Source organism: Botrytis cinerea, chromosome 6, assembly GCF_000143535.2.
Source record: "Botrytis cinerea B05.10 chromosome 6, complete sequence".
Lineage (NCBI taxonomy): Eukaryota > Fungi > Ascomycota > Leotiomycetes > Helotiales > Sclerotiniaceae > Botrytis > Botrytis cinerea.
This window is the reverse complement of record NC_037315.1, coordinates 1593114-1618934: the sequence shown is the minus strand read 5'-3', so window position 1 is coordinate 1618934 and position 25821 is coordinate 1593114. Positions and strand designations below refer to the sequence as shown.

General features: G+C 43.8%; 9 protein-coding genes across 11 annotated transcripts; 4 read left to right on the top strand and 5 right to left on the bottom strand.

Moving 5' to 3' along the window:
• The first annotated feature begins 45 nt into the window (after window positions 1-45).
• On the top strand, window positions 46-1211 carry BCIN_06g04740 (hypothetical protein). Its single transcript, XM_024693557.1, has 3 exons — window positions 46-618; window positions 692-768; window positions 827-1211. Exons 1-3 carry the CDS (start codon window positions 230-232, stop codon window positions 1144-1146), a joined length of 786 nt encoding a protein of 261 aa, XP_024549343.1. The 5' UTR covers window positions 46-229; the 3' UTR covers window positions 1147-1211.
• A 50-nt stretch (window positions 1212-1261) lies between these two features.
• On the top strand, window positions 1262-2897 carry BCIN_06g04730 (hypothetical protein). The gene is made up of 4 exons (XM_024693556.1): window positions 1262-2175; window positions 2267-2311; window positions 2361-2573; window positions 2633-2897. The coding sequence occupies exons 1-4, from the start codon at window positions 1585-1587 to the stop codon at window positions 2660-2662; spliced, it is 879 nt and encodes a 292-aa protein (XP_024549342.1). The 5' UTR covers window positions 1262-1584; the 3' UTR covers window positions 2663-2897.
• Window positions 2898-3903: 1006 nt separating this feature from the next.
• BCIN_06g04720 (hypothetical protein) lies at window positions 3904-4721 on the bottom strand. The gene is made up of 2 exons (XM_001559164.2): window positions 4552-4721; window positions 3904-4494 (listed from the first exon to the last, which is right to left on the bottom strand). Exons 1-2 carry the CDS (start codon window positions 4670-4672, stop codon window positions 4031-4033), a joined length of 585 nt encoding a protein of 194 aa, XP_001559214.2. The 5' UTR covers window positions 4673-4721; the 3' UTR covers window positions 3904-4030.
• A 133-nt stretch (window positions 4722-4854) lies between these two features.
• BCIN_06g04710 (hypothetical protein) lies at window positions 4855-7857 on the top strand. The gene is made up of 6 exons (XM_024693555.1): window positions 4855-5098; window positions 5160-5458; window positions 5592-5667; window positions 5720-5919; window positions 5974-6034; window positions 6084-7857. Exons 1-6 carry the CDS (start codon window positions 4981-4983, stop codon window positions 7544-7546), a joined length of 2217 nt encoding a protein of 738 aa, XP_024549341.1. The 5' UTR covers window positions 4855-4980; the 3' UTR covers window positions 7547-7857.
• Window positions 7858-7874: 17 nt separating this feature from the next.
• On the bottom strand, window positions 7875-10308 carry Bcgit1. The gene is made up of 4 exons (XM_024693554.1): window positions 10003-10308; window positions 9583-9857; window positions 9351-9403; window positions 7875-9070 (listed from the first exon to the last, which is right to left on the bottom strand). The coding sequence occupies exons 1-4, from the start codon at window positions 10126-10128 to the stop codon at window positions 8037-8039; spliced, it is 1488 nt and encodes a 495-aa protein (XP_024549340.1). The 5' UTR covers window positions 10129-10308; the 3' UTR covers window positions 7875-8036.
• A 1766-nt stretch (window positions 10309-12074) lies between these two features.
• Window positions 12075-15505, top strand: BCIN_06g04690 (hypothetical protein). 2 transcript variants are annotated; one of them, XM_024693553.1, is made up of 3 exons: window positions 12075-12266; window positions 12374-12427; window positions 12512-15505. In XM_024693553.1, the coding sequence occupies exons 2-3, from the start codon at window positions 12391-12393 to the stop codon at window positions 15364-15366; spliced, it is 2892 nt and encodes a 963-aa protein (XP_024549339.1). In that variant the 5' UTR covers window positions 12075-12266; window positions 12374-12390; the 3' UTR covers window positions 15367-15505. The 2 variants fall into 2 exon arrangements, with proteins under 2 accessions (XP_024549339.1, XP_001559217.1); XM_001559167.2 differs by lacking the exon at window positions 12075-12266 and having other exon boundaries at window positions 12290-12427.
• A 948-nt stretch (window positions 15506-16453) lies between these two features.
• BCIN_06g04680 (hypothetical protein) lies at window positions 16454-19772 on the bottom strand. 2 transcript variants are annotated; one of them, XM_001559169.2, is made up of 2 exons: window positions 19418-19772; window positions 16454-19316 (listed from the first exon to the last, which is right to left on the bottom strand). In XM_001559169.2, exons 1-2 carry the CDS (start codon window positions 19455-19457, stop codon window positions 16846-16848), a joined length of 2511 nt encoding a protein of 836 aa, XP_001559219.2. In that variant the 5' UTR covers window positions 19458-19772; the 3' UTR covers window positions 16454-16845. The 2 variants fall into 2 exon arrangements, with proteins under 2 accessions (XP_001559219.2, XP_024549338.1); XM_024693552.1 differs by lacking the exon at window positions 19418-19772 and having other exon boundaries at window positions 16454-19392.
• A 1164-nt stretch (window positions 19773-20936) lies between these two features.
• BCIN_06g04670 (hypothetical protein) lies at window positions 20937-22386 on the bottom strand. Its single transcript, XM_001559171.2, has 3 exons — window positions 22034-22386; window positions 21751-21978; window positions 20937-21686 (listed from the first exon to the last, which is right to left on the bottom strand). Exons 1-3 carry the CDS (start codon window positions 22207-22209, stop codon window positions 21239-21241), a joined length of 852 nt encoding a protein of 283 aa, XP_001559221.1. The 5' UTR covers window positions 22210-22386; the 3' UTR covers window positions 20937-21238.
• A 1740-nt stretch (window positions 22387-24126) lies between these two features.
• On the bottom strand, window positions 24127-25501 carry Bcgar1. The gene is made up of 4 exons (XM_001559172.2): window positions 25282-25501; window positions 24978-25190; window positions 24523-24903; window positions 24127-24464 (listed from the first exon to the last, which is right to left on the bottom strand). The coding sequence occupies exons 1-4, from the start codon at window positions 25418-25420 to the stop codon at window positions 24265-24267; spliced, it is 933 nt and encodes a 310-aa protein (XP_001559222.1). The 5' UTR covers window positions 25421-25501; the 3' UTR covers window positions 24127-24264.
• Between the last annotated feature and the right edge of the window lie 320 nt (window positions 25502-25821).

Genomic DNA, 25821 nt, shown 5'->3' with positions numbered 1-25821 from the left:
AGCTGTGGGTGAACATTCCGGTCGCCGTATTCGAATGCCCCTCTTGCTCTTCACCTCTACGACGCTCTCAAAGGCAAACAGTATAAATCTTTAATTCTCGAGTAAACACAGTCCAATCCCAGATACAAGCCCAGTACAACGATTTAAAATTTCCCAAGCATTGGATTTTTCATAACATTAACGCCAGTGTGGTTTTTAGCTGGATCGAGGTCAAAAGCTTTGATTAATCATGCCTCCCAAGAAGCCGAAGCAAAGTACAGCTGCACCCGAACCTGTGTCTCCGAATTGGCCCCCCTTCAAACCTCTCATGCCACCTACGAATCTATCGCTCCAAACCATTGTTCCTGGCCAAATCATTACAATACCAAACTTTTGGACGTCTACTTTGTGTAAAAACTATGTCTCGTTCTTGAAGGGCTTGCCATTAACCACAACACCTGGGAAGCCTAAAAAGGGTGATGCACTGAGAGTCAATGACAGATTTCGAATTGATGACTGGGACTTTGCCGAACGACTTTGGAGAGAGACAGGACTGAAGGAGCTGTTATGTGGGGAAATTGAGAGGGAATATGAAGAAGAGGGTGATGCGATGAGCGAAGAAGAACGAAGAGAGTTATGGTGAGTGCTCCGCCGCTTCATCATGTCTAGTGGTATGCACCCAGTGAATGATGCTAACGACCATATCGTATAGGGGAGGAGATGTTGTAGGTCTCAATCCTGCTATCCGGATATATAGATATTCCAAGGGGCAGTTCTTCGATTGTCATTGTAAGTCATCCTTTCCTCACGAGTTACGAAAACTTTCCATTCTCATTTACTTTCTCAGATGATGAATCAAACCTCATCACACTCCCAACAAAGCCGGCGTCTACTCAAGCAAAGACAACCTGGACACTATTGTTATACCTCACATCTCCAGCAACAGGTTGTCTAGGAGGAGAAACAGTCTTTTACCCTGAGGAACTTCCCAACAAGAAGTCTCCTATTGATAAACCTATTGTCATAGGCCTCGAAACTGGGATGGTCTTGTTGCACAAGCATGGAAATGATTGTATGTTGCATGAGGGAAGAGAAGTTACGGGTGGTGAGAAGTGGATTATAAGGACTGATGTTTGTATAAAACGTGCGACTAAGTCAACGTTCTAATATCTACGAATTAGTACTGAATCTCATCACCAACCTACATTTTTGGTATAAATTATTTATATTTATGTCTTGTTGAATAATTTATGCAAAATGCATGATCAAGCTTGGCATGGCTGACCACCAAGATACATAAACCAATTCGGTAAAACTTTCCTGTTCTCCGCATCAACTTTCTTACCCAATACCTCTCGTTGAATGAGAGACAACGGGGTACAGATAAGATTGCTTCCCCTCACCAATTACTATATTTACTCATATACGAACGAATTCATGGCACAGAGGCAGCGTGGCTTACGATACCACTTCAAGATCAATTGATTGCTTTCCCACCGATACTCTGTCTACTAACACACAGCAACTAATACGTTAAGCCTAGATGCTTCATAACGAGAAGCCGCAAATTATTCTGTTCAGCATAACAAGCCACCCTCCACAATTATGTTTTCCAAAGCATCTCTGATTCGAAACTTTCTCCGAGCCGCCAAGCCAGCCACAGTTCCACGTAGAACTCTCATGACTCTTCCCTCGTTTTCGCTCGAAGGAAAGACTTGTGTTGTCACTGGCGCTGGAAGAGGAATTGGGAAAGAATGTCTTACTGCTTTCGCGCTCAGTGGTGCCCGCGGGGCTTGTGTTGACCTCACTCGCTCCATTGGGGAGGAATCGATCGATCATATCAAATCGAGCATCAAAACCACGAATCCCTCCTACAAACCCGACCTCCGTCCCTATGGATGTGATGTGGCATCAGAAGACGCAGTACAAAAAACATGGACAAAGATCATCGAAGATTTTGGACATGTCGATGTAGTTGTTACAGCTGCCGGTATCGTTGAGAATTATGAGGGAGAGCAATATCCTTTTGATAAATGGAAGAGGATGGTGGACGTAAATCTTAATGGGAGTTTCTTGTTTGCCAGGGAGGCAGGGAAATACTGGATTGAGAAAAATTCCAAGGGAAACTTGATCCTAATATCGTCGATGAGCAGCAAGATTTGTGTCAGGCCACAGAAGCAGGCGGCGTATAATGCTGTAGGTGTACCGTTTCGTTCACAACTAGCTCGCCGTACTACCGGAAATTGTTAAGAAGATCATCGCGAAGTCTATTGCTAACATGATGAAGAGCAAAGGAGCTGTCTCGATGCTTGGTAAGAGCTTGGCCACAGAGGTAAGAATCCTGGTATCTTGCTCCAGAAATAAGACTTATCTGAATTCAGTGGGGCCCCTATGGGATCAGGGTCAACAATCTGTGTCCCGGATACGTGAAAACAGATCTCATAATTGATCTTTTGGAAAAGGAGGGGAAACATATCGAAGAGAATTGGGTAAAAGATATACCGATGGGGCGTCTCAGTCATCCAAGTGAGTTACAGGGAACGCTCGTCTATATGGCGAGTGATGCGTCGAGCTATCTGACTGGTTGTGATCTTGTGAGTTTGATATTGCATGAAATCGTACATTCAAATGTGCCTTTCGCTAATTTTCGTAGGTCGTTGACGGTGGATATACCTGCTATTGAGTTCTTCACGACATTCAGGCAAATTCTAGGTTACTTTAGTATACCATCAGAGTTCTATCAATCTTTTACGTTGTCTTAAACCCAAAAAGCTTTCATTGGTGCTATTCTGATAAAGTGCACGGATTGTGGTTTGACAGACGTCCGCAAAGTAGTTCTTTGCCCCGCACGACAAAACATTTAGCGTCTCAGCTATGTTCCTTTCTCCTACCTAGCCCACGTAATTCTTTTTGTTTCATCAGATATTTGTTGCAATTGATTCGTTCAAACTTGGCTAGTTGCGGAGATTGAGCTTGCTTCTCACTTCTGCTACAAGCTTCTCAATATTCCTCGTCATACTGCACCAAGCATTGGCCTGCGCTATCGTTTCTTCAGCTCTGTATTCCATATAAAGATACCTTGAGTGGAAACTTTGATTCTTCTAAAAGATTTCATGCGATCTGCTTTTCTATTACAACAAAAACCCAATCCAATACAAACTCCCGGACCTTTCAAATCCCAATTCCATACCACACAACCAGTCATTGTACTAAGCGCGAGCCAACATACCTCTCAGCTCATAAATCAACTTTCTGAAACACAGACACTCCACATCACACACAACTGCCAAAATGCGCATCGCCATCGTCATCGCTTTAATGTTTGCTTCCATCGCGTCGGCCCGCGTCATTCCAGCATTCTTAACGTCCCCCTCGACCGAAGGTGTTACGACGAGAAGCATTAAAACGTTCACCAATGTTAAATCGCAGTTTTCTTGAGGCGGAAATGTTGTAAGGAGATTAATTAAACATGAATGAGTCGATGGCCACTATCCTTTTCCATGCTGTTAGCTGGTCCATCGGCCTCTTATTCATTGGAAACACGGAGCAAGGAGGAGTTTTTGATAACATTAATGAGTGGAATGTGTTTGTTCATGGGTCTGGTGATGTGCGTGTTATAGCCGGAGAGTCAAGGGCGAGGGATCAGGATGGAAGAAGTTCAATGGAGCGCTCAAGCAGATTGTAATACCCCAGAAATCCTTTGTGGGAGTGCGATTTCCGAAAAGATGACTATTTCGTGTTTTCCAGCAATGCCAACAGTCACACATCTAGTTCTTGTCTGAATATGTGATCATGAAGTTACCCATAGATAGCTTTATCTTGACTTGGCAGCTAAAAATTGCTTCGACGCTAGGCCCTTCCCCTTTCGATGCTTCAGAAGACTTTCAGCCATACATCCTCTGGATACTGAATAGTAGCCTTTCATAATATAGTATCGAATTCTTCTTCTGCTAGACTTCCACTATCATAGAACGAGAGTTTCATAAAACGTACACGCAGCTTTACACAAGATTCATCAATATAGTAAATCAGTGACTATGATTAATCCTTCTCATGAACCAAGCTGGTGGTTTCTTACCACTGGTCCATGCCCACGCTCCCCAGGTCGTTTGGGCCGTAATATCGGACCATGAGGTCCAATTTCCGGCTTCTTCTTTTCTTTATCCTCATCCACCCGCTCGCCAACAGCACCATCACGATTTGCTCTCCAAACGCCACCCTCCTCGCCACCAAATTCTTCTTTCTTCCATACCTCCACCTTTTCCTTGCATTCCTCCAGGGCTTCTTCACCTGCTCTCCAAGCTGCTTGGCGATGAGGTGAAGATACTGTAATCAAAATGCTTTCCTCTCCGATTGGCACAACTCCCAATCGATGAATCATGGCAATGGATGTCAATGAGTGTTTTTGAACAATTGCTTTACAGATACTGAGCATAGTTTGTAAGGCCCGTGGCTCGTATGACGTATATTGAAGTTCTTTCACTGGCTTTCCTCCAAAGTTGTCTCTGGTGGTACCTACGAATGATTCAGTACGATATCCCGAGATCAGTATCTATCCCGTTGATATATTACCTGCGAAAAGAACGATGGCTCCGGCTTTTGGGCTTCGGACTTTGTCCATCATAGCTTTAGCATCGAGATACTCTTGAGTTAATGCTACATAGCAATTATCTTCGCAAAGCTCTTTAGCCATAATTTCAATTTTTTGGGGAGATAATTATCAAACTTTGTGTGATGTAATCGCAAGAGAACTGCGCTGAGTGTTCATGTGGTGGGGTAGCCTTCTGTATTGTGGCGTGTAGTGGGGTCAGCCTTGCTTGTTTTGTGGCTGACCTTCTAAAAACAACCAGCCTTGATTTAACAAACACTAATAACGTATTCACAATCGACTTACCACCAGTGTACCAACATTTAAATTACATAAACGTCCCATCTCAATAATTGTGGTTCAATAACTCAGGATCACACTTATAATTCATATCTTATGACTTTCACGGCGTGATGAGTTCCAGACCTTACAGACCGGGCCCTGATGCCGACATGTATGACGATCAAGAATATTCGAGCGAATACCGACAACATGGAGCGCCTGGATATGATTCCTATCAATCGCGGAAGGGTAATCGATAGTTTAGAAATGCAGATTCCCAAGTATATGTGCTGATCATCGATATCTTAAGATAACTCAAGGAGTCCCCTACGAGGACCTGCTTCTGGCAGACAATACGACTCGGAATATACAGAACGCGCATATCGAGACGAGCGCAATCAGCATGGCAACAGATATGAGCGCGGTTATGACAGGGAAAGGTCAAGATCTCCGCGCAGAGAGAATAGAGGCCGTTATACGGACCGCGATCGCGAGGGATATAAATCTCCCGTCCGTGGAAGAAGTCGTAGCCCTTCGCCTTACCATGGCGCACCACCAAATCGAACAATAATCTTTGAGGGACTACCTCTAGATTTTACACAGGAAGACGTTCGCCGCCCCATTCCTACCAATTTATATCGAATTTGAGAATCCACTTCTAGACTAAGTGTTATTGTGAATAAGTTTGGAATTCTGGCTAAGCATAGCGATTGGCCTCATTGGCCATTGTTTTGAGTTATAGATATCAAAAGAACTCCAAACAAACTTTAAAGTTGAGGGTGTGGAGGAGATCAGGTTGATCAAGGATAAGAAAACGGGTAGGTCAACCTTTCCTTGAAGGAAACATACGTCTTATCATTTTGCTTGTAGGTATATCGAGAGGGTTTGCCTTTGCGCAATTTTATACTCTACCGGAAGCAAAACGATTCCTCGAGGAACATTACCCAACAGTTTCTTTCCACGGTCCTTCGCAGGCACTGGAACCAAGCAAAGTCAGAATAGCTTACAGCCGCGAGAAAACCGATCAAGAACGAGCAAGCAAGCATGAGGATGATTGGAAATGCGATGTTGTATGTCATATTTTATGCCATTCTGGATACCTACTCGAAGCTAATCATATCTAGTGCTACACATTGAATTATTCCTACAGGATGATGTGTTTCAAGTGCAATGGGCCCAGAACTAGTACGTTGCATCCAGCCACACTCACGGTCTGTATCGCTAAAAATTCTAGGATCAACCGCTCACGGTGTCGTTGTGGCACAAGAAAATGTATCCAGTTACTCAGGTTTCGCCACAACTGGAGACAGTGATGCATCACCCGACGAAACCGCTTCTCAATTTCTCTTACTTAGGGGTCTTGAACCTGGCGTGACGGAGGAACTTCTTGCCAAGGGAGTATGCAAACTATACAAGACCAAAGCAACCACATCAGGAGATACACACACGGCAAAGAAGACAAAAATTTCTTCTACTTCTGGTGATGCTTCACTTGGCGCAAAAGAAGGGTCTCTCCGTCGTGTGCTGCTGATTCGAGATCGTAAGACAAACGACAGCTGGCGATACGGATTTGCAGAATTTGGTTCGGTTGAGGATGCACAGAATGCTTTAGCTAAATATAACGCTACAGATAAGTTCACGATATCTTCGAAACCTGTCATCGTTTCACATATCCATGCGGGTGTATTCGTGCCTGTCCTTGAATTTCTGAATGAGGAATCTGCGAGGTTCACATTTAACCCACTGTCAAACTCTGCGATTAGTTTGATGTACTGGGACGCCACAGCTTATGCAAGCGAGTTTTCTACTGTAATTCCAGAAGCTCCTGTAAAGCATATGAATAACCAGCGAACCAAGATAGCGACGGCAGCAGCAAATGAAGGACTTGTTGGTGGCAAGGATGGAGAACCTCGGTCTAAGAAAAGAAAAGTCGAGAAAGAGTCTGCTGCTGGTACTAAGACAGTCGTAGCGCCACATCTCCAATTCTGGACCAATAGACATAATGAGATCCATGGTCTACCTGCGAAAGATTTTGAGGATAATGATTCTGATTCGACCGCTGGACTTGCAAAATCAACGCCAGAACCCATTGCAGATTCTTCGCCTACTCAATCATATGCAGACCTCGGCCGAAAATGCTGCCTCTTATGTTCTCGCCAATTCAAGACAGAGGCAGAAGTCAACAAACACGAAAGAATTAGTCAGCTTCATCGTGATAACACGAAGAATGAAGAGTTAGTCTCAAAAGCTTTAGCTAAGCTCAAAAAGTCTGAAAGCGACTCAGTCTCGGCCGAAAGCTCCGCTTACAGAGATCGAGCAAAAGAACGCCGCCAAGCTTTCAATCAACCCAAGCAGCCTGCTGCGCAGCACAGTAAATCAAAGACTCCGTCTTCCACGACCAGCCCTCCTTCGCACAAGGATGAACAAAGTGAGCATGTGGCACCAGTTCAATCAAAAGGTGCAGCACTACTGGGGAAAATGGGTTGGAACGCGGGAGAAGGCCTGGGCGCCCAGGGTACAGGAAGAACGGAGGCAATTGCGACGGAATTATATACGCAAGGCGTGGGTCTAGGAGCTGAGGGTGGTAAACTCGGTGATGCGATGAAAGAAGCGGAGAGACAGACAAAGGGTGACTACAAGGCGTTTGTAGGCAGGACCAAAGAAAAGGCGAAGGAAAGATATGAGACTTTGGGTTAAGTGGTTTGGCCAGGTTGAATATGTATTGTATTGTATTTTTAGATAATCAAGGATACCGGTTTCATATCAAGAATCGTTCTTTCAGATCCTTCTATATGGGTACGAATCTCTTGACAGTAAACTGTTTGTTTCCTCACTCAGGCAGACCTACAAGATTGGCTCGGACGAGAATTTAGCCCGTAGTGGGATGAGATGGGATAGGATGGACATTGCCAAGGTGCCGAGACTCTAGCGAAGGGGTTGGACTTGGACGCCATGGCTTGTCGTCATCCAGATTGTTCTAGTCGCAACGAGTAACAATATGATATCTAAAGCGTGTAAAAAGTTCTGGTTTACAAGTATTTTGATACATCTATACTCTTCTGCCCACCGTTCAGCTTCAACACGCTAAAAAGGTGCTACATAAACTTCCCAGCTACGAATCTAGACTATTCAGTCCCTCCCTGTGTCTGTATTGCATACCTCAGATATGTTCCTCACCCCTTACTTTCTACTTTCCTTCTACCTCTACTTCCGTAACAACACCTTCTTCCGCCGAAGCCTTCAGATCTGCCTCTCCCATTTCGCCATTCCAGCCATTCGCTACCAAGAACTTTCTGAAATTCTCATCTCTAATACTTAAATCCTCTCCCGTAATATCTTCCACGAAGAAATAAGTGACCGCGATTCCCACCACGCCACAAATAGCCGCGATAATGAATGTCCACTGCTTACCCAAGTTTGTTTGGATTGGAGTGAAAGCTTGGGTACCAACTGCCGCTCCTACTTTGCCCAGAGCGGCAGATATTCCATAACAAGTTCCTCTAACGGATGTCGCGTAGGTTTCGGAAGAGATAAGTCCTAACATGTCACCTGGCCCTAAGTTTCCCGAACTTTGCATCAAGCCATAGAAAACCACAAAGAGGGGGACGATCTTTGTGATTTTATGGTACGATAATCCGATGATAAGACCAAACATCAGATATCCGAAGAAACCAATCATCATTGTGTTTTTCCGGCCAATGCGATCACAAAGCAATGCACCAATAATGACACCGGGTAATGCGATGACTCCGAGTAAGAGATTCCATTCTCCAGTTTTGAGTACGACGGTACTTGGGTCGGAGGGAACTACCGAAGCAATAATTGTGCCTGAAAAAACACCATTGGGGAATGTTACAAAATCATAAAGAAACCATGCGCCGCATGTTCCGATGAGTGATTTCCAGTAGTAGCGTAGTACGAGTTTGTATGGGACATTTTTCTTGATGGCTCCCTTGCGGTAAAGTGTACTATTAAGCATCTTGATCCGGAAGTAGAAGACTGATAATGGAAGAATGCAACCAATTCCGAAGCATACTCGCCATACAGTGTTATAATGCTGGTAGTCACACGCTGCGAGTACAATAAGAAATATCGAGACGGCCAGTGGACCACCAAAAGATAGTGGAAGGTTGGTGACAAGAATAAAGATAGGCCCGCGATTTTTGGGGGCATGCTCATTGGCGGCTTCAGAGGCGGAGGTAGAAGATGCTGGATATTCACCTAAAAAGAGGTTAATTAGCCGGGGAAAAAAAACAGTTCAAGGGACAGAATTTTAGAAATGATGGGATCCATCAATCCAAACTGCAGTCCCAATTTGCTAGTTTTGAATGTTTGAAATTCATATTATTGAATTTCAATATTTTAAATCTCTTGATATGTCGAATAAAGTTGACTTAGTAGATCTGATACTGAAAATAGATTCTAGACCAACAGCTGCCTTTTGTTTCTGGACTGCAGCCGGGACATCTGAGATACATTTTGTGAGATTGTAAGAGCTTACCACCAACGCCAAATCCTATAATACCTCTCGCAACAGTCATCATCCAAAACATGCTAGAGAAAGTTAGAATATTGATGCACTGTTTTCAACAATGGGAAAGCATAGACATTAATATGCACTTTCGTTGTTTCAAGAGTCAAAGAGCTTTCGAAAGAAAGGAGATTTGTGGCACGCCCAACAGCCCATCATTCGAACTTTTCAATGCATATTGAACATTATGAGAAGAACATACCCTTCTATTGTAACGCCTTTGGAGGCTGTGGCTAATATGCCACCAAATACGATCATCAAAGTCGTAGTAATAATAGCAAATTTTCTTCCAAAGTAGTCGCAAGTGAGCCCAATGGTCACTTGACCGAAGATCTCACCAACCAAAAGGGAATTAGAAACACGAGTACTTGTTGCTGCGGTATACTCTTTCGGATATTGTTTCTTGAGAATGACGTTTGACATCGTCATGATGTTGTTGAAGTAGCCATCTGAGACCAAAGCAGCTCCGGCCGCAAACTAGAATAGGGCGGGGTTAGAGAATACGTCAAGGGATACAGGCAAAACAATGCAACGTCTCAATTTTGTACATCCTTCGCTTGATAGTCATACAAGATCGTCTCGCGCTGAGACTGCTTGGGGTAAATAGAAGGAGTAGACTCACAATCGTGAATTTGTCCGAAAGAGACTGTTTAGATTTTTGGGGGATTATTTCCTCGGACGGTGGTGTCGCAGGATGATTTGTGTGTAAAGATGGGGCTATCTCAACACTCGTTTCCTTTTCCGCCATGTCGTCGATATGTAAGTAGATGTGAAGCTTTCAGGTGTATTGAATAATCAAAATGAGATAAAACTGCCAAACCAACGCAAGCTGTTCAAAAAAGAATTTAATCTTATGATAAACAGATACATATAAGATGCCGTGAGATCTCTGTGTTATCTCGGGCTGGGGTATCCAGGAAAGATTGTCTAAATGCATGCATGTGGAAGGAATGAGCGACCTGCATATATATATCCGCACAGGAAAGAGCTCTAAACCTGCTGAGTGCCACCGTATCTCTCCATCTTATCAATACACCTACCAACTCGAGCTACTGCAGCATGTTGGAAAGAACAGAAACGAATCATCGGGCGAATCATCTCCCTCAACCATCGGAACGTGCATCGTGAATGTAGAGTCATTCCCTGATTTGCCCACTTTCGAAAGAAAAAGTCAAATTCGCATGGGTCTGTTGGTTACCACGATTACTACGCTGGACATAATTTTCCAGACGTTGAGGGGGGGTCAATATGATGTGTCTCTCGTTGCAGTATTGATCATCGTTCCCCGGATTGCAATATGCACAGCTAGTATTGTTTTGCTGGTCAGTCGAGAAAGCATAAGGGAGGTGGTAGATTTGAAGACCAATGGAATGATTAGATAGGTACGTAACCAAATCCTGGAGAAGGAAACGTGCCGAAGCCAGTCCGGAGGAACCATGTTTGTCACCACGTGATCGTGATGATTGGTTACAGTTTTGGGCTAAGAAACATACGACCATGGCTCAAAGGTCAATGGCCATGTTGACCATCGTTGGAAGTTTATATCACAATTTGATTCTGTTTTCAATCTGGCGTGAACCTTCAAACCACACCGGCTCTTGAAAAGAAATGTAAATTCACAATCGGCAGAAAATGAGAATAGAATAATGTACGCGAACTGTGACGAGGTGGGCTAGTGATTCTACGGTGACCGCGTGTCCTTAGCCCCGGCGCTTATTGCACGACCTCACTCCATTCAAACTTCTATCGAGCCCCATTTCCTATATCAGCATCACACCCGATATCAGTCAACGTGTACACTCCCCCCCTTACCAACAATCGATCCTAGGTTTCTATATCTGGAGACTGAAATACAAAGACCCTAGTCAACTATTCGTTCACAATACCGACGGCCTCGAGCTCGAAGGCAAGGGGCATTGAATTTCCATGGAATTTTGCCGCAACTTCTTGCGAGGTTCTTTTGAACACGACTTCTTCCTTATGAGGAGTTATCCTACGCTTCAGGATACTTAAGGCTATCTCGTATGATGGTGAATGCAGAGATTTGAATGATGTAGCTCGTCCTGGGCATGGCTATGTGGTACCATCATCAGATCCCGTGTGTTTTCATGAGACACGGAGAGAATGATATTGTCAAATCTAGATGATCGAGGAGAATTGTTGATCTGAATAGCGCCGCAAAGGACTGTGAAATTGATTATCACTGTTGGATAACAAGGTACTCAGAACGCCAGCACGAAATATGAGCACGTTCACTTGCCGCCAGTCAACTTGGAAATCTTTGAGTGAGCTCTTTCTAGCTGCGTATATGACGTATGGCTTCCTCTCAATCAGCCGAAGGGTGATTGCAGTTGCTAGTACGGATGGTTTCCGAGTGGATGGCCATTGGCAAGGAATCTCGTGGCAAGATATTGATGGAGGTTTCGAGGAGGGGCTTTCATGATTGCTTTATATGTGTTGAGCCGAGCTATTGTACACTGAAATGGCTTCATGTATTTGGCATTGTTAGTATTGACTAGACCTCTGGCATGTCTGTTGCTTAGAATATATCTTAGCATGCCAATACCTCTAGTCAATTACAGCCTTCGTATTACTCCCGTCTCAACAATTACAAAATATATGCTATGACTGAGTCCAATTTCTTGCCATTCAACAATCACAGGTGAATCTATACCACTATTCTTTCTGATTGGAGGCGCTTTAATTTAACTTGAACGAATTCGGATAAAGGTCAAGCTTTCTATCGAAATCTTTGATATTTTGACTTGACTTCACTAGCCTCAACACCCGATATAAATATAGACCGAACCTTCTTTTCAATCTGGTTCCTTCTGGTCAGAACGATAGACGCCTCTGTCGCTCACTCTTTCTGATACAAACAAGATTGTAAGTTTGTTTTGATATAATTTGGCCAACTTCCTGCCACCAAAGCGTTTTTCAGCATCAATTCATTATCAAAAGAGTACAGATTACTGAAGACATCAACATATTAGGCAACTTTGTATTAATCATGTCCTCCAGCTCTAGAAGTAGCACTGCAAGAGCTCGTAAGTACAAGTGAAGATCGTTCTCGCCCCTTCCACTCTCACTTTTGCTTTGAGGTTCAATATGGCAAGCTTACTCAATATCAGACAATCCACACGGCACCTCGAACTCCATTAGAGAATACAATAGCAGGCCCATTCCCGCGAATCATTCGCATATACAAACCATACCTGCAGAGAGCATTCACGAAAAATCGGGGTCAGAGAACGAAATCGAATCGCCAGATTTTATCATCAAAGAATCAGCCCAAGAAGAAATAGAGGACCAATTGGAATACGAAAAAAGACTGCAATCACTCCGCGCCAACTATCCTGCGAATTCTGCTTCAACACCAATTTCTCAGGATACTACGTACGCGGATGTCATGGCTGCTCGACCGTCAAGATCGCGTCGTCGCAATGAAGCTTTGGATGAAGCACAAGATATGAAATTAGGAGGACCAATGACGCTTGAATCACTTGGTCCTTTCAAATATACCTTTAAGAAGAAGAAGAACTTGAAAACAAAATGTTCAACGTCGACAATCAATGATGATCAAGCAATTGATACCGATAATGGTGGTGGAGGTTTAACAGATGATGGCATAAATACGAACGGAGGGGCAGATACGGGTTTGGGTCACAGTGAAAGTACTAGTGAAGTCGGATCAGATCCAGAAGTGGTAGGAAGTGCAAGCTCATCACGTCCCATTTCACCTACATCGACCCCACAACTCGAATCATCTCTCGATGTTTCCTCTCCCCACCACAACACAACCTCGCACAAACAACGAAATTACACAGAATTCACTTTCACCGCACCGGCACCAAAGCGAATCATTGAATATCTTAAAAAGAATACGAAGGTTACCGAAGAAGGATGGAAGGATTCTGACGATCCCTTGCAAGAGGACGATTTGCAAGACGACAGCATCAAAGAAGATATCAATAACAATATCGTCCAGCCAGTTTTTACCGCTGAAGATACGACGACAACTACCACCGTTGTCACTACGACTAGCATCCCTTCAATTGATCCAACTCCGTCAGCAGTGGTTATACAACCCCCTCTAGGAGTTTCCAGGATCTCGTCTTTTTCCCACTCCTCTACTGATAAAAGCAGAACGCAAACTCTCTATACGATTGACGGTGGTATTGGTCTCAATTCCCCTTCTCTTGATCTTTTGAAGTGTGACAATTCCGATACACAATCGGTGAAGGATAAGAGCGACGCAGTCATGGCTCGCATTGCTTCATCAGCAGGGTTAATGATGAGAAGCTTGAGTGACATCACCACTGTCAATGATGGATTTGATTCGGTAGAGTGGGATCCAGATCTTCCTGTTCGCTCGATCAACAACTCTCCTGAGCCATTATCAGTTGAAGCACAACCTGTTGCTTACACTACTGTCGGATCTCGTGTCAATCCTAATTTGCAACCTCAAATATCCGCCCCTAATCGTATTCAGCGCGAAGGTTCTATTCGCAGACCCCAATTGGACCCAACTCACAATAGACAAACAAATTATTATCCTCACTCCCGTGGTCCGCCACCTCCTTTGAATATGCAAAACTCCATGCACTATGCGCAACAACTCGGTCAGGGCCCTAACTCTTTCAACACTCCGCCAGCCACATCTGCGAGATCTACTCGCTCTTTACGGCCATCTCAGAGACTATCCCAGTCAGAGCAAGAGAACCATACACTTCTCAGACTTCAGGGAATGATTAATGCAAGAGTATCTAATGGTCATTATCCTGTCTCGCCCAATACACCAACTCCTACTTTCCATCAAAATAACGTTTCATCAATTTCGAATGAGGAGCAGGAAATGGCAAAAGGAAGTGATTTGCAAGGCCCCATATCAGGTTTGGAAAAGATGCAGACCTTACAGAGACTTGCGAGATTCCCGAATCCGATGCAAACCTCAGCTTTACGTCGATTGTCTGAGTTGCAAGCACCCAAAGCCGACAATACTGCGAAGTCAAATGAAGAGTTTGAAATTGCGAGCCAACGCTTGGAGTACCTCTTGCATAACCAAAGAGATAACACTATGCTTGATGGTACACAAGCTGCCAAGAACGGAGAACTCGACCGTACCTATACATTTCCTCAACCGGGTATCTCCAACACGGCGTACAACCCGCTCTACAACGCATATTCGGGATCTAACGATCATTCAAGAGATTCTGCCAATCATCGAGGAGTACCGGGTTACCCACAGCCATTGACTGCCGGCCCACCAGGACAGCGCTCGTATGCTAACAATAGACAGAATAGTAACTATAGTGAGGAGGCTTGGACACAAGATCAAACTGAAGCAAAACAAAACTCACACGCGAGCACTGAGCCTACCTCCCCATGGCAAGAATCAAAAGCTCTCAATGAGCAGTACAGTGCTCAGGCGCCAGCACAAGCTCCTTCTGCACGCGCAACAGATACAATTTCAATGCAACAAGCCCGTCAGTATTATCCTCACGGCTTTCCTAGTGACATGACCGGGAGATTCACTCATTTGTCTATTGATGTACAAAAAGAAATGGGACTTCTCGAGAATGAAGAGACTCCTGAGGAAGCTCGAGCAAGAAAACAAAAGGAGAAGGATGAGTGGTTCTACAGTGGCCAACAACGATGGAACATGACAGTTCAGGATCATATCGCAGAAATGGAAATTCATACCAATCCTTTCGGTCCCATCGGTCCTCCTGCGAAGAAAAGTTTGCCTTCCGATAATAGACCTCTTCCCGGTATCACTATCTCAAGAATGGAAAAGAAGACCATCCCCGAAGTAATCGCTCCACTTATAGATGGAACTCTTGGCAACTTGTTCGCTATCAAAGCTCAACAGGGAGATGGAAATCTCACGACACCATTCAGTAGATATGCCAAAAGTCCAGAATGGCACATTGATACAAGTGCAAGAGGCAATGATTCTTTCTTTGAAGAAAGATGGGGAGTCTGAATTGATGTCCCAGCACCTCATGGCGCTCGAATTCACGATACTAAATTCTCATCGCTTATCTAGCTAGTACGCAGACAACGATAGTTAAGAGAGCCTCTCGACACCTATGAAATCAATTTTCGCTAGCTGTCTCTTATCAAGGCGACCCGATTGACGAGTTAAGACCTAATCGTTTTTAACAGCAATACATCAAATGGCGTTCCAGAGAATCCTTCATAGAGCTATTCAACAGATTGCTCTTCGCCATCATCAAGTCTTTTCTTGCGGAAAAGGCCCGTATAATAACTGCTTGTACACCTTTGACCTTTTTCTTTGAGTATGATAGAAATCCTATTTCCACGATATGATCGATTGCTTTTTGTCACTGCCTGCGCGTCTTTTCTTTAGCCTTTGCAATAATTAAAAAAATTGAGAAATAAACACTTGTAGGATTAATAGAGATGTAGCTTTCAAAGGGGGAGAGGTGATGGACTTCCGAATTCTGGCTTTACTGACCGCATTTCTCGAGAAGCTTTTGGCTTTCAATTTACTTCAATCGGTGGTTGCATGTGTTAGCGCAGAAGAGCAAATTTGGGAAGGGTTTCCAGTTCTGGAAGAATATGGTGGCTTTTATTATTGTTTTGTTTGGTGCTGTTGTGGCTTGCTATTGTTCCAATTTTGCTTGAAGCTGGAGTAAAAGGTCCACTCACCCATCATGATAGTTGCATTTAATTTGGCTTTGCAATGCTATTGTGGTGACTGATGGGTCTTTGTGTACATTTGAAAAAGGGACAATGTATGTGTGAAAAAGCTTTCAGTAGTCACTGGTTTGTGTGAAAGACATTCTGCTGTATGGGTAGTTGATTGCGCTCATTAATTGCTTATCTTAATATGGTAACAGTCCTCTTTGTTTGGTAATTTGCTGTGTGATTGATACCTGTCAATGCTTACTCGTATTCACCGATGTTGTAGATGAGTATCATCGTATGCCAGTTTGAGGGGGTTGAAAATGTGTTACTCCTACCGACATGTTCCCCTTCTGTAGAGCTACAAGCGCAAGCTACAAACTCATAAATATATGAATTACAGCAATGTGGTAAATGATGCATGGTGCAATTCAGGAATCCTTAACAAACTGCTTGAAGTGAAGGACAGATCTTTTCATAATCAGAACATTGAGACTACTACATTATAGTATATTCTTCGTTGTCCCTGCTAAAACATCCGACATTAAGTCCTATGGGCGACGTGCTCTGTTCATGTCCGTGTTGGTCATCCATTCTCTGGTAACCATCTCATATCATCTTGTTTCATCTAGCTTCATATCACTACGCTTTCCCAATCCCAAACACCGCGCGTGGCTAAAGCCGAGATTCCCATTTCAAGACCAAAGACCCATCCGTCCATCCGTCACATTAGCTTTATTCAAGCATTCATCAATCATTAAAAAGTTAATCATAAGCCATCATCCTGTCATCCTGTCCGCTCCCATATTGCCAATCACCCCATAATCATAACATGATCACCCCCTCTCCTTTCTAACCGCTCAATCCCCAAGCTTTCCTTTCCACCTCTCCCTAAACCAACCCCAAATGCGTATTTCACTCCTTCTCCCTTAAAGTGTGACGATGCACTCACGAGCCTCGTCACCAGATCTATTTTCGACCGAGGAGCACTAAACGCTGCGTCATCTAGAATGTTACTTGAATGAACAAAGCTGATTATCTCAGCTAGAGAATCGACCGAATGTGGTAAATGCATGGTGCGTCTCTTGGGGATCGTGAGCAGAAGCGTCAGGAAATAAATGATGAGGAATGCGAGGCAGATGTAGAAAGAAGGGAGATTGGGAAGCATGCGTACTTCCCCCGAAGTAATGGTCAAGGGGAAAAACATTCCTCCCGCGAGAATTGGAAGGATGATGAAGAGAAGGGAGACGAGAGAAAACCAGGCGACCCGAAAATGACCATTTCCAAGCGCGGTAATGGTGCTTTGGATAGGGAGAGAAGCGGGGTAGTCGAGTAGAAGAGATTTTACTGCTGGGGAACCGTCGGGCTTGGATAGTTCGGCCCAGGGTTGGAGTTTGCGGAAGGCCATGTCGATGGGTTGGAAAAGGAGGTATAGCATCATCCCGATGAGAGATGGGATGAAACTATACAGAAAGTTTGCTGCGGAATATCCAGATCCGTTGGGGTCTGCAATAACCAAGGGTTTGAATCCATGGCGTATGGCAGTAGAAGGAAGGAATGATACGATGATCAAAGCTAGCAAGAGGAAAAAAGCGGTCACAGACCACAGGACTACGAATGTGTCGCGCAGAAACCATGGAATGTATCGGAATCGAGTCGCGTCATCATGAAGAGATGAACGATTTTCTTCCAAATCAGGTAGACCACTACCGCTGCTTACTTTTCTTTCTGCTTTTCCGCCTTCTAGAGTATATCGTCTTGTAGGCGCGCCTGTTTCTCCTATCGAATAGAAAATCCCTTGTGTCGGACTAGGGGTTCTCCAATATCCCAATCGATCACTTCGATCTGCTAATTTGACTCTGATCTCTTGTTTAGATTTCATGGTCTCGGTACCTGGATAATCTCTGAGACTATTGCTTCGTGGTAATAGCGAGATCAGATCCGCTAACGATCGAGGGTCCCACAATAATCCAGTTGTTCGACGGAAGAAAAAGGCTCCAATAAGAACTAATCCCATACACATCGATATGTAGATCGCAACCAAAGTCCACGCAATCCCTTGAACAGCAGTCCATTTCCAATTTCCATCTACCAACACTACAGAAAACAAACATCCCTGGAGCGGAATCGTGAAAATAGATAACCATAAACACGAGACCCCAATATCAATCATCATAGGCCCGTCCCATCTCGGCCACAACATGTGGCGTGGAAACGCTTCCAGAAACAATGCGTTGGTGCGGGGCTCCGCATCTTCCATCGCCATTAATACATAGGGCATTATTCTCGTAATGGCACCCATTAAATATTGAACATACAAAAATATAAACGCTCCAAGAATCTGTGGTAAAAATCCAAATATAAAATATCTACCCCCAGAAACACCGCTATCCCATGAATAAAGACCATCGTGATAATTTGAATAAATCGCGCAAAACATAATCGCTGCAGTCATCATAAGACATAATGTAATAATCGCTAGCAAAGACAAAGGCCGTAAAATCGTCGGAAGAAATTTGAGCTCCGAGTGTCGTTTGGCGTTGGGAGAAGGTAGTGTGGGAATGAATATTTCGGCATCTTTTCCGTTGGGAGGTGAGCGAGCTGGTGGAGGTGCTGTTATGGGTATTCTTCCCTCGTCTTCGGTAGGTGGTGTTGAGAGAGGTGGCGTGGCGTTGAACCCAAATAATCGTCCAGGTCCAGGTGTAGAACGATGTTTTCTGATGAGTGCGAGTTCTGCTCGGGTTGGTCGTTGGGGAATATAGCGGTTTTCATCTGGAATGATCCTTTCCACTGGATACTCTTCAGAGCTTTGCGAATTAGTTGGCTGTTGGCCTTGCTCGAGTTGTTGAGTTCTTCTTGCTTCTCGTCTCGCTTCCTCATCCCTCGTCAATTGATCGATCGCGAATCGGATAAATGGTGTATCGTCGTTATTGGGAGTCGGAGGACTCTCATCCTCCACCTGATCTGACATCCTTCTCGGTCTCCCTGAGGCTTTGGCTTCCATACTTCTTATCTGCTGTTCGTCGAATCGAACCATATTGCTGTTGTATCTCTGATGAGACGCTTCCCAGTCACTTGCTCTGATCAAAGGGGCCTCTATCGAATCTTCCAAGTTCTCGTGGCTTCGCTCCGGAGTACGAAAACGAGATGGAGGGGTTGCCCACCGTGTCACCGTAGCTGCATCAGAAGTACTCGATGGAAGTGACGGTGTGTTTTCTCCGTAGCGCACATCCACACCGCTAAGTAATTCTGACGTTTGCACTTGTTGCAGCTGTGGTCGTGAGTCTATGTACAGGGTCTATGTCAGTAAAAACAAAGCAGATTGAAATCCAAAAAAAGTAAAATACACAGAATGTAGGACAGTAGGTGAATAGGGTAAAACTCACGCTTCACTCTGCGCAAATCCAAAGATCCAAGATCCATCATCCTGTAAGCAACTCCGCCAATAATAACATAAGCAATTAATTAAGGAATGCATCTTCAAGGTTCGTGCGCGAAGCAAGTATCTATTAGTTAAAAAAGTGGCAGGTCGAAAAGATGGCTGGATGTTGGTGGTAGGTCGCCGCCGTGAAGGGTTTTTCGAGCAGGGTCTCATCAAAATGGGTGGCTGGGAAAGCGTCTAATTCGCCTCATAAATGAACGACATCATGCTCTGGTGCTTCAGGATACCTGTAAAACACGTTTTGTGACGGGCCATAGTGACTTCCAAGGCAATTTCCAGCCTTCTTTTTCGTTTTGATCAATTATATGGAGATACGTTGCACTGGCACTACTGTACTATAATGGGGCCAATTGGGCATTAGCAGACGTCAGATGGGATTCGCTGTCTCGCTTCCAGCAAGGGGACCTGCAGGTCGTTCATCTTGTCTTTTTCTCTTTTGGCCTTGAGATTGGTGAATTGAAGTCCTCAGTCCTGCAATGCAAACACCAGAAACATACAGTGGCAATCGATTCCAAGCTTCTGAGTGAAACGCATCATTACGATGTGTATGTCAGTAACAAATTTCCGATCGACGTTTCGGGCTTATCATTTATCGATAATACCTTATCATGTTAGCAAAAACATTGAAGAAGAGTTCTCGGCCCCAAAGTCCTTTTTCAGGAACAACCGTTTCCTTCCAACCAGAACCATTTACTTCGTGTAAGGATTCACAAACTCCACTCCAGAAGCCCGATTGGTTCATTGTTACCCCTCATAAGTTCACAAGTTCTAGCGGGCACATTCCAATACCCATTATGGTACCCCTCCTGTTCCTGGTCAACCTTAACCTCTCCACCCTCTTCCGATCTTCGTCGGGGTGTATGGCTATGGTCATGTTCTAGGAGCCTCTATTTTTTTTGTTTGTTTCTCTAATCTCCGCTATCTGCCCCCCGCCCTTTTCACATAAATGCACTAAACGCAGTGGTTGATCCTTTAATCTTTTACCACATTTCCGATTCTTTCTTCTTACTATAAACGCCTCTGCGCTCTTAAGATATGAGCAACACATTCGTTTCACCCTGCATAGCCTGCCGAAGCTAAGTGTGCCGTTTTGACATGAGAAGATTAGAAAGAGGGGATCGATGCATTGAATACTTCCATCTGTCTTGGAGGCGCATTTCGGGTGACACGAGCGTCCGTGTGAGCTCAAAGAGGCCATCGTGAACACAGGCTAATGCAATACATTATTGTATAACCATCCATATGTTTGAAAAAAAAAATGGTGCATTGTGAGCTGATTAATGGTATTCCAATATGTCTTAGGGTTCTAAGGGGCATTCGCGTAGGATGAAGGGGTATGGAAAGCTCAAAAGTATTATCGAGAAATAAATTCAATTCATGTACAACTGTATATGGACAATAATGAAGATTTCAATATCTGCACATATCATACCTTGATGCAGGAAAGCCTCTCGACCAAAGAATAAATATTCGGAGTATAATCTTTGTATCAATAGCCGCACGCGCATATCATACATGATAAGATGGATTTGAAAGCAATCTTATTCGAAATCGCAATTCAACAAAAATGGAGTGTCTATAGCCCCTCAGTTTATATGAATAAGTGGCACCCAAAGTTCAATGTTCCGTGGCAAAACCAACCATACAATATATACAAGAAAGCAAGATTAGAACTTAACTCCGACAACAAACCCTTGGTATAAAACATTTGATCATAAAATGTTCCCAAACGCCACCCATATATAAGCACTTTTTCTTCTTCTCTCTAATTCATCCCGTTGGCCCTGTTTCTCTCCATAAATTCATCATGATCGTGCACCACGACCTGTGGTATTGGTAAACCCAAGGTACTACTCCTGCTCCTTGTCGAGAATGTAGATATTGAAACTTGCGTGGGGCTAGCCACCATCCTTTCGACGATATATGGATCTGAGAAACTTCTTCGTGTTTGTCTGTATGAGTCGAACCTGGTATCCCTTGTATGATTGTAACTTAGTCTGCGGGGTCGTCCGGTAGTGTGATCATTTGCTTCCAGATCGGTGGTCTCTTCTATGTTGGTCAAAGACTTGTATGCTTGGGGGAAGGCATCGGGAAAAGATTCGGTGGTGGAGTCAAAGCTGTTATGTTTAAGGTTGACCGGCTCATATTTCCCAGCCTGACGGTTGCGGTGCATGATAAGGGAGCCATGTGCTAGAGGGATATAGAAAGCCAGCCTGTGAAGGACATGTTAGCGAAGGTTCCAACCATATACCAAGAGGCAAGGGGGTATAGACATACAACAAGATGATATCAACAACCAAGCTAACAATACTTGGCATCGTCTTTTTGACGACACCGAAAGCGTTCCACAAGCTGACGACAAACAAAGCTGTCCAGCTTGCACATTTGAATATGTTCATCATGAGGAAAACAATGGGCTTCAACTTGTGTCTCAACATAAGGACTATCTCTGTAATAGTGAGGATGATACACAAGCCGATGAACACAATGTAGACCCATCCGATACTAGGTTCTGTCAGTATTCATGTCCAAAATCAAGCTACAGAATAGATATGCCTACCTTAGAGCTGTCCGGACATCAATATCATAGCTGTCATCATCGAAATCTTTGCTCATGATTTGAGCAATAGCAGCTGCAACTACCCCAAATGTAAAGCCGGGGAATATAATTTGAACGATCCAGCAAGGTATCAGGATCATTCTCCGCCAAGGAGCATAAGGATGTTGACTCTTCATGGTGTGCAAGAAACGATGTAACTACACTCAAAGATAAGGTTTAATATATGGAGCTTCTAAAGAACACCTCGAAAGTAACAAATAGAGAAGGCTCTCTCTATATAAGGGATCAACAATGAAGAGACATTAAAGCAAAAGAAAGAGAACAACGGCTGTGTATAACAAGCCTCGCATCCCAAACAATACCTATTGAAGCTGTAACCAATCAATAGCTTCATAGTTGCACGACGGATCCATTCTTCGAATCTTTCTCCAGTAACCCCATTCAAAACCATGTCGTGCGGCATCGATACTTGCCCATTTGCTCTTCACTTACTGAGACAACGCATCAGCAAACTGATGAATCATATCCAACTCAGCCTCAGCCCATCAAACTTTAATAGGCCAGCCCAGCGACCAAATGACTAGCGTTCTATGTAAAGAAAAGGCTTCACTGCTCACTATACAAACTATTACTAAATGATTTGTGGAGCAGCAATATTTTGGAAAGCTTTGCTTCCACAACTGACGTGAAAAAAATGTTCGATAGCGGACGGAATCCCACAGCCCTGAAGAGAAGCTTAATCTTAATTTAGACAGGGCATTTAGGCGTGTACAACACCCCATTAACAGCATCAGCACACTAACCTTGGCGCTTCCCCGCCCTTAATCCACGCAATGAAGGATTCAGCTCCTGGTTATTCCCAGCATAGAGAAAGACGGTATGGCATAATATGATTGACTGAAATCTCTCGGAGCCGTTCTCGAAGCTCAATAGCTTCTGTGTCTTGTCTGTGTTTCAGGATTGTTCCCTGCACCAAGCTACAAACTGACAGCTAGACTTTTCATTAGGCCTTTTTGCCGAATCTTTGACGTCGATTGGCTGGTCCACACATCACGTGAAATATATGCAGCTATTTCTGCGGGTGTCCGGACATGAATGGTGCCATTAATTAAAGAGTTGCGTGCAGGCCCATCGTGTAAATGGCCTGTAGTAATGAGTTGTGGTATGCAAGTAAGAAGAAAACATAGTGCTGGCGTCAGATCGCCACAATTCAAGCTTCTTTATTTTTAGCATTACTGTCTAATGGCCGAACAACAGCCGCCAAGCACCTGATGCGGCTCAGCTGTATATATTCATAACTTCCCCATTTCTTTATATCATTCTTTGAGACCTGGGTGGAGAAATCATTTGTTTAATGGTTGCCTAAGATATTTCATCCTCTCTATGGCCTAGACGCAATATCACCATTTCGTTGTTTATTTCGGTATATGACGTCCATCCCGAGTGTAGCTATGTTGGCTAGATTATTGTGCCACCTCCACCTCCATCTCCATCTCCTGAACAATAGTTATCATTCAAAACCTCAAATTTAACCCATTGCCACCACTTCATAGTTCTATTTTTAATTGCCTAGAAGATCTAAGAGTTCCTCGTCCATTGAGCCAAACAAACTCATTCCATTTCTCGAATGATGTTGTGACCGCTAAATCAACCCGCTACCGCTGCACTCAGCCTCTTAAGATCTCCACCCCACCCCACTTTCTCCTCACCTAGGAACTTTTCCGATCGATCCTTAAGAATCCTTCAAAAATTCCATTCCTCGTTCTACAGCCTAGTTAAAATTTGACTTTGCCGTCTCCAGTGCCCTGGAATGGGTATGCTTACTGGTGGCTCTACATCCAAGAACTCGGGCCAAGCGTTGAACCACCACCTAAGCATTTTCTAGGCATCAAAATTTTTGAGCTTCTGAAGACACTTACAATTATTGGAAACTACACCCTCCTCAAACAAAAGAAAGAAATTCAATAACTTCACTAGTCAGCTATGAGATTCTTTTATAATTTCTACATGAAGAAATAGACATGTCATGTTATCAACGATTTATTGGTTGTGGTGTTCAGAGGCTTGCAAAATAGTTCCAAGAGCAATCTACTTAACAGTTGTTTCCATTATATTCTAACTTCTATATACCTATACACAGATTGCGAAACTTCGAATCATGGATCTTAGTTTGTCTTCTGGCCAATTCCTATTCAAAGGAAGGTTCCTCGACATTAGCTCGGATCTTCGGACTAAGGCTTTCTATCTGGGAATCCCAAGTCAACGCCGAATGCTGGGAACACATATCGCATGAGTTTTCCATTCTTCTTCAGGTCGTCTGAGTAATCGTTTAAGATCTTCATGTCCGCATCGTCCAATTTTACGATGTTCATGTTTGCCTTTATTCTTTCAAGAGTAACGGACTTTGCGAGGACCGAGCTTCCCCGAGCAACTATTGTTTATTAGCATGACTTATAACGGCACAGTCACATGTTCAAGGGGGGTCTTACCATGGTAGCTAAGCAATATTGAAGCTGGTGGTACATCCCTCTTCTTGGCAACCTCGACAATCGGGGCAGCAGTAAACAATGGGCTACCAGTGCTTCCAAGAGGACTGTAAGCTGTGATGTGGATTCCCTTTGACTTGCACAAATCGTAAATTTCCTGCTGAGGCAATGAAGGGTGATTTTCAATTTGGTTGACGGCTGGAGTGATAGTAGCCTTGGAAAACAATTCTTCCAGGTTCTTTACACTGTAATTCGAAACTCCGATAGCCTTGGTCTTACCGGTCTTGGAAACTTTCTCGAGTTCTTGCCATGTTTGGGTGTGGGACCATTCTGTTTGAAGATCGCGGGAGCCATCGGGATGTTTGGGGAACAATTCGTGGTTTCCTAGTTGAGATATTAGACATTATTACGCGATACAAATGAAGGGGTAACATGGTCAATGAAACAAATCTGCCTACCATCTGGGTTCATAGGAACTGGCCAATGCATCAAATATAAATCGACATAATCCAATCCCAACCTCTTCAAACTCTTATCAAGAGCCTCTTCGACTCGTGTATGATATGTGCACCATAATTTGGTAGTAATGAAGATATCCTCTCTCTTTACTCCAGATGCGAAAGCTTCCTTGAGTCCTTGTCCTACTTCCTCTTCGTTTCCGTAGACATATGCTGCACGAGTTCGTTAGCTAGTACTACACATTATTTCACGTATACAGAAGCAGAAGAATAAGGGCAGGAAACAGATAGGAGGAGGCCATACCGCAATCGATATGTTTGTATCCAACTGACAGTGCGTAAGCAACGGCTTTCGCGACTGCGCCCGGCTCAGATTGCCATGTACCGAGTCCTAATGCCGGAATCTCGGCACCGGTGTTGAGCTTGAATCTTGTATCAGCCATTGCGTTCTTATTCGATTATGTTTGTTGGTATGTTGTTGATTTATTTGATTGATTGATATGAGAATGAAGGGACAAGCAAGCTTTAATAAGACGTGGCATTTTAAACGTGGGGGAGGGGGAATTTAGTACCCAGTTCGCGATCCGGAGAAAATGCCGGATATCAAACCAGCCAAGATACAAGGAAGTCTAGAAATGGTATTTTCGAAATTACGTATAAATCTCTTTATGTATTTTAATCGATTTGAAATCGAGGGCTAAGAATTCTTCTCTAACAAATTATTAGACCCTGAGTTTTTGGAAAGGAATATTGTTCTCATATTTTTTGATATTAAATTTTGACTGAGGTATAGAATTTTGGTGTCCGGCTTTTTCTCCGGGTTGCGAGCCTGGATAGTAGGATT

Coding starts and splice junctions, on each gene's coding strand:
- BCIN_06g04740 (XM_024693557.1), top strand. CDS start 230: ATGCCTCCCAAGAAGCCGAAGCAAAGTACAGCTGCACCCGAACCTGTG. Junction 619..691: donor GAAGAACGAAGAGAGTTATG/GTGAGTGCTCCG, acceptor CATATCGTATAG/GGGAGGAGATGTTGTAGGTC. Junction 769..826: donor GCAGTTCTTCGATTGTCATT/GTAAGTCATCCT, acceptor TTACTTTCTCAG/ATGATGAATCAAACCTCATC.
- BCIN_06g04730 (XM_024693556.1), top strand. CDS start 1,585: ATGTTTTCCAAAGCATCTCTGATTCGAAACTTTCTCCGAGCCGCCAAG. Junction 2,176..2,266: donor AGCAGGCGGCGTATAATGCT/GTAGGTGTACCG, acceptor AACATGATGAAG/AGCAAAGGAGCTGTCTCGAT. Junction 2,312..2,360: donor GTAAGAGCTTGGCCACAGAG/GTAAGAATCCTG, acceptor ATCTGAATTCAG/TGGGGCCCCTATGGGATCAG.
- BCIN_06g04720 (XM_001559164.2), bottom strand. CDS start 4,672: ATGGCTAAAGAGCTTTGCGAAGATAATTGCTATGTAGCATTAACTCAA. Junction 4,495..4,551: donor AGCCATCGTTCTTTTCGCAG/GTAATATATCAA, acceptor AATCATTCGTAG/GTACCACCAGAGACAACTTT.
- BCIN_06g04710 (XM_024693555.1), top strand. CDS start 4,981: ATGAGTTCCAGACCTTACAGACCGGGCCCTGATGCCGACATGTATGAC. Junction 5,920..5,973: donor ATGATTGGAAATGCGATGTT/GTATGTCATATT, acceptor AATCATATCTAG/TGCTACACATTGAATTATTC. Junction 6,035..6,083: donor GTGCAATGGGCCCAGAACTA/GTACGTTGCATC, acceptor TAAAAATTCTAG/GATCAACCGCTCACGGTGTC.
- Bcgit1 (XM_024693554.1), bottom strand. CDS start 10,128: ATGGCGGAAAAGGAAACGAGTGTTGAGATAGCCCCATCTTTACACACA. Junction 9,404..9,582: donor AAAGGCGTTACAATAGAAGG/GTATGTTCTTCT, acceptor AACTTTCTCTAG/CATGTTTTGGATGATGACTG. Junction 9,071..9,350: donor TATAGGATTTGGCGTTGGTG/GTAAGCTCTTAC, acceptor ACCTCTTTTTAG/GTGAATATCCAGCATCTTCT.
- BCIN_06g04690 (XM_024693553.1), top strand. CDS start 12,391: ATGTCCTCCAGCTCTAGAAGTAGCACTGCAAGAGCTC. Junction 12,428..12,511: donor AAGTAGCACTGCAAGAGCTC/GTAAGTACAAGT, acceptor ACTCAATATCAG/ACAATCCACACGGCACCTCG.
- BCIN_06g04680 (XM_001559169.2), bottom strand. CDS start 19,457: ATGATGGATCTTGGATCTTTGGATTTGCGCAGAGTGAAGC. Junction 19,317..19,417: donor GGATTTGCGCAGAGTGAAGC/GTGAGTTTTACC, acceptor CCCTGTACATAG/ACTCACGACCACAGCTGCAA.
- BCIN_06g04670 (XM_001559171.2), bottom strand. CDS start 22,209: ATGAAGAGTCAACATCCTTATGCTCCTTGGCGGAGAATGATCCTGATA. Junction 21,979..22,033: donor GATGTCCGGACAGCTCTAAG/GTAGGCATATCT, acceptor GACAGAACCTAG/TATCGGATGGGTCTACATTG. Junction 21,687..21,750: donor GTTGTTGATATCATCTTGTT/GTATGTCTATAC, acceptor TGTCCTTCACAG/GCTGGCTTTCTATATCCCTC.
- Bcgar1 (XM_001559172.2), bottom strand. CDS start 25,420: ATGGCTGATACAAGATTCAAGCTCAACACCGGTGCCGAGATTCCGGCA. Junction 25,191..25,281: donor ATACAAACATATCGATTGCG/GTATGGCCTCCT, acceptor GAACTCGTGCAG/CATATGTCTACGGAAACGAA. Junction 24,904..24,977: donor AGTTCCTATGAACCCAGATG/GTAGGCAGATTT, acceptor TATCTCAACTAG/GAAACCACGAATTGTTCCCC.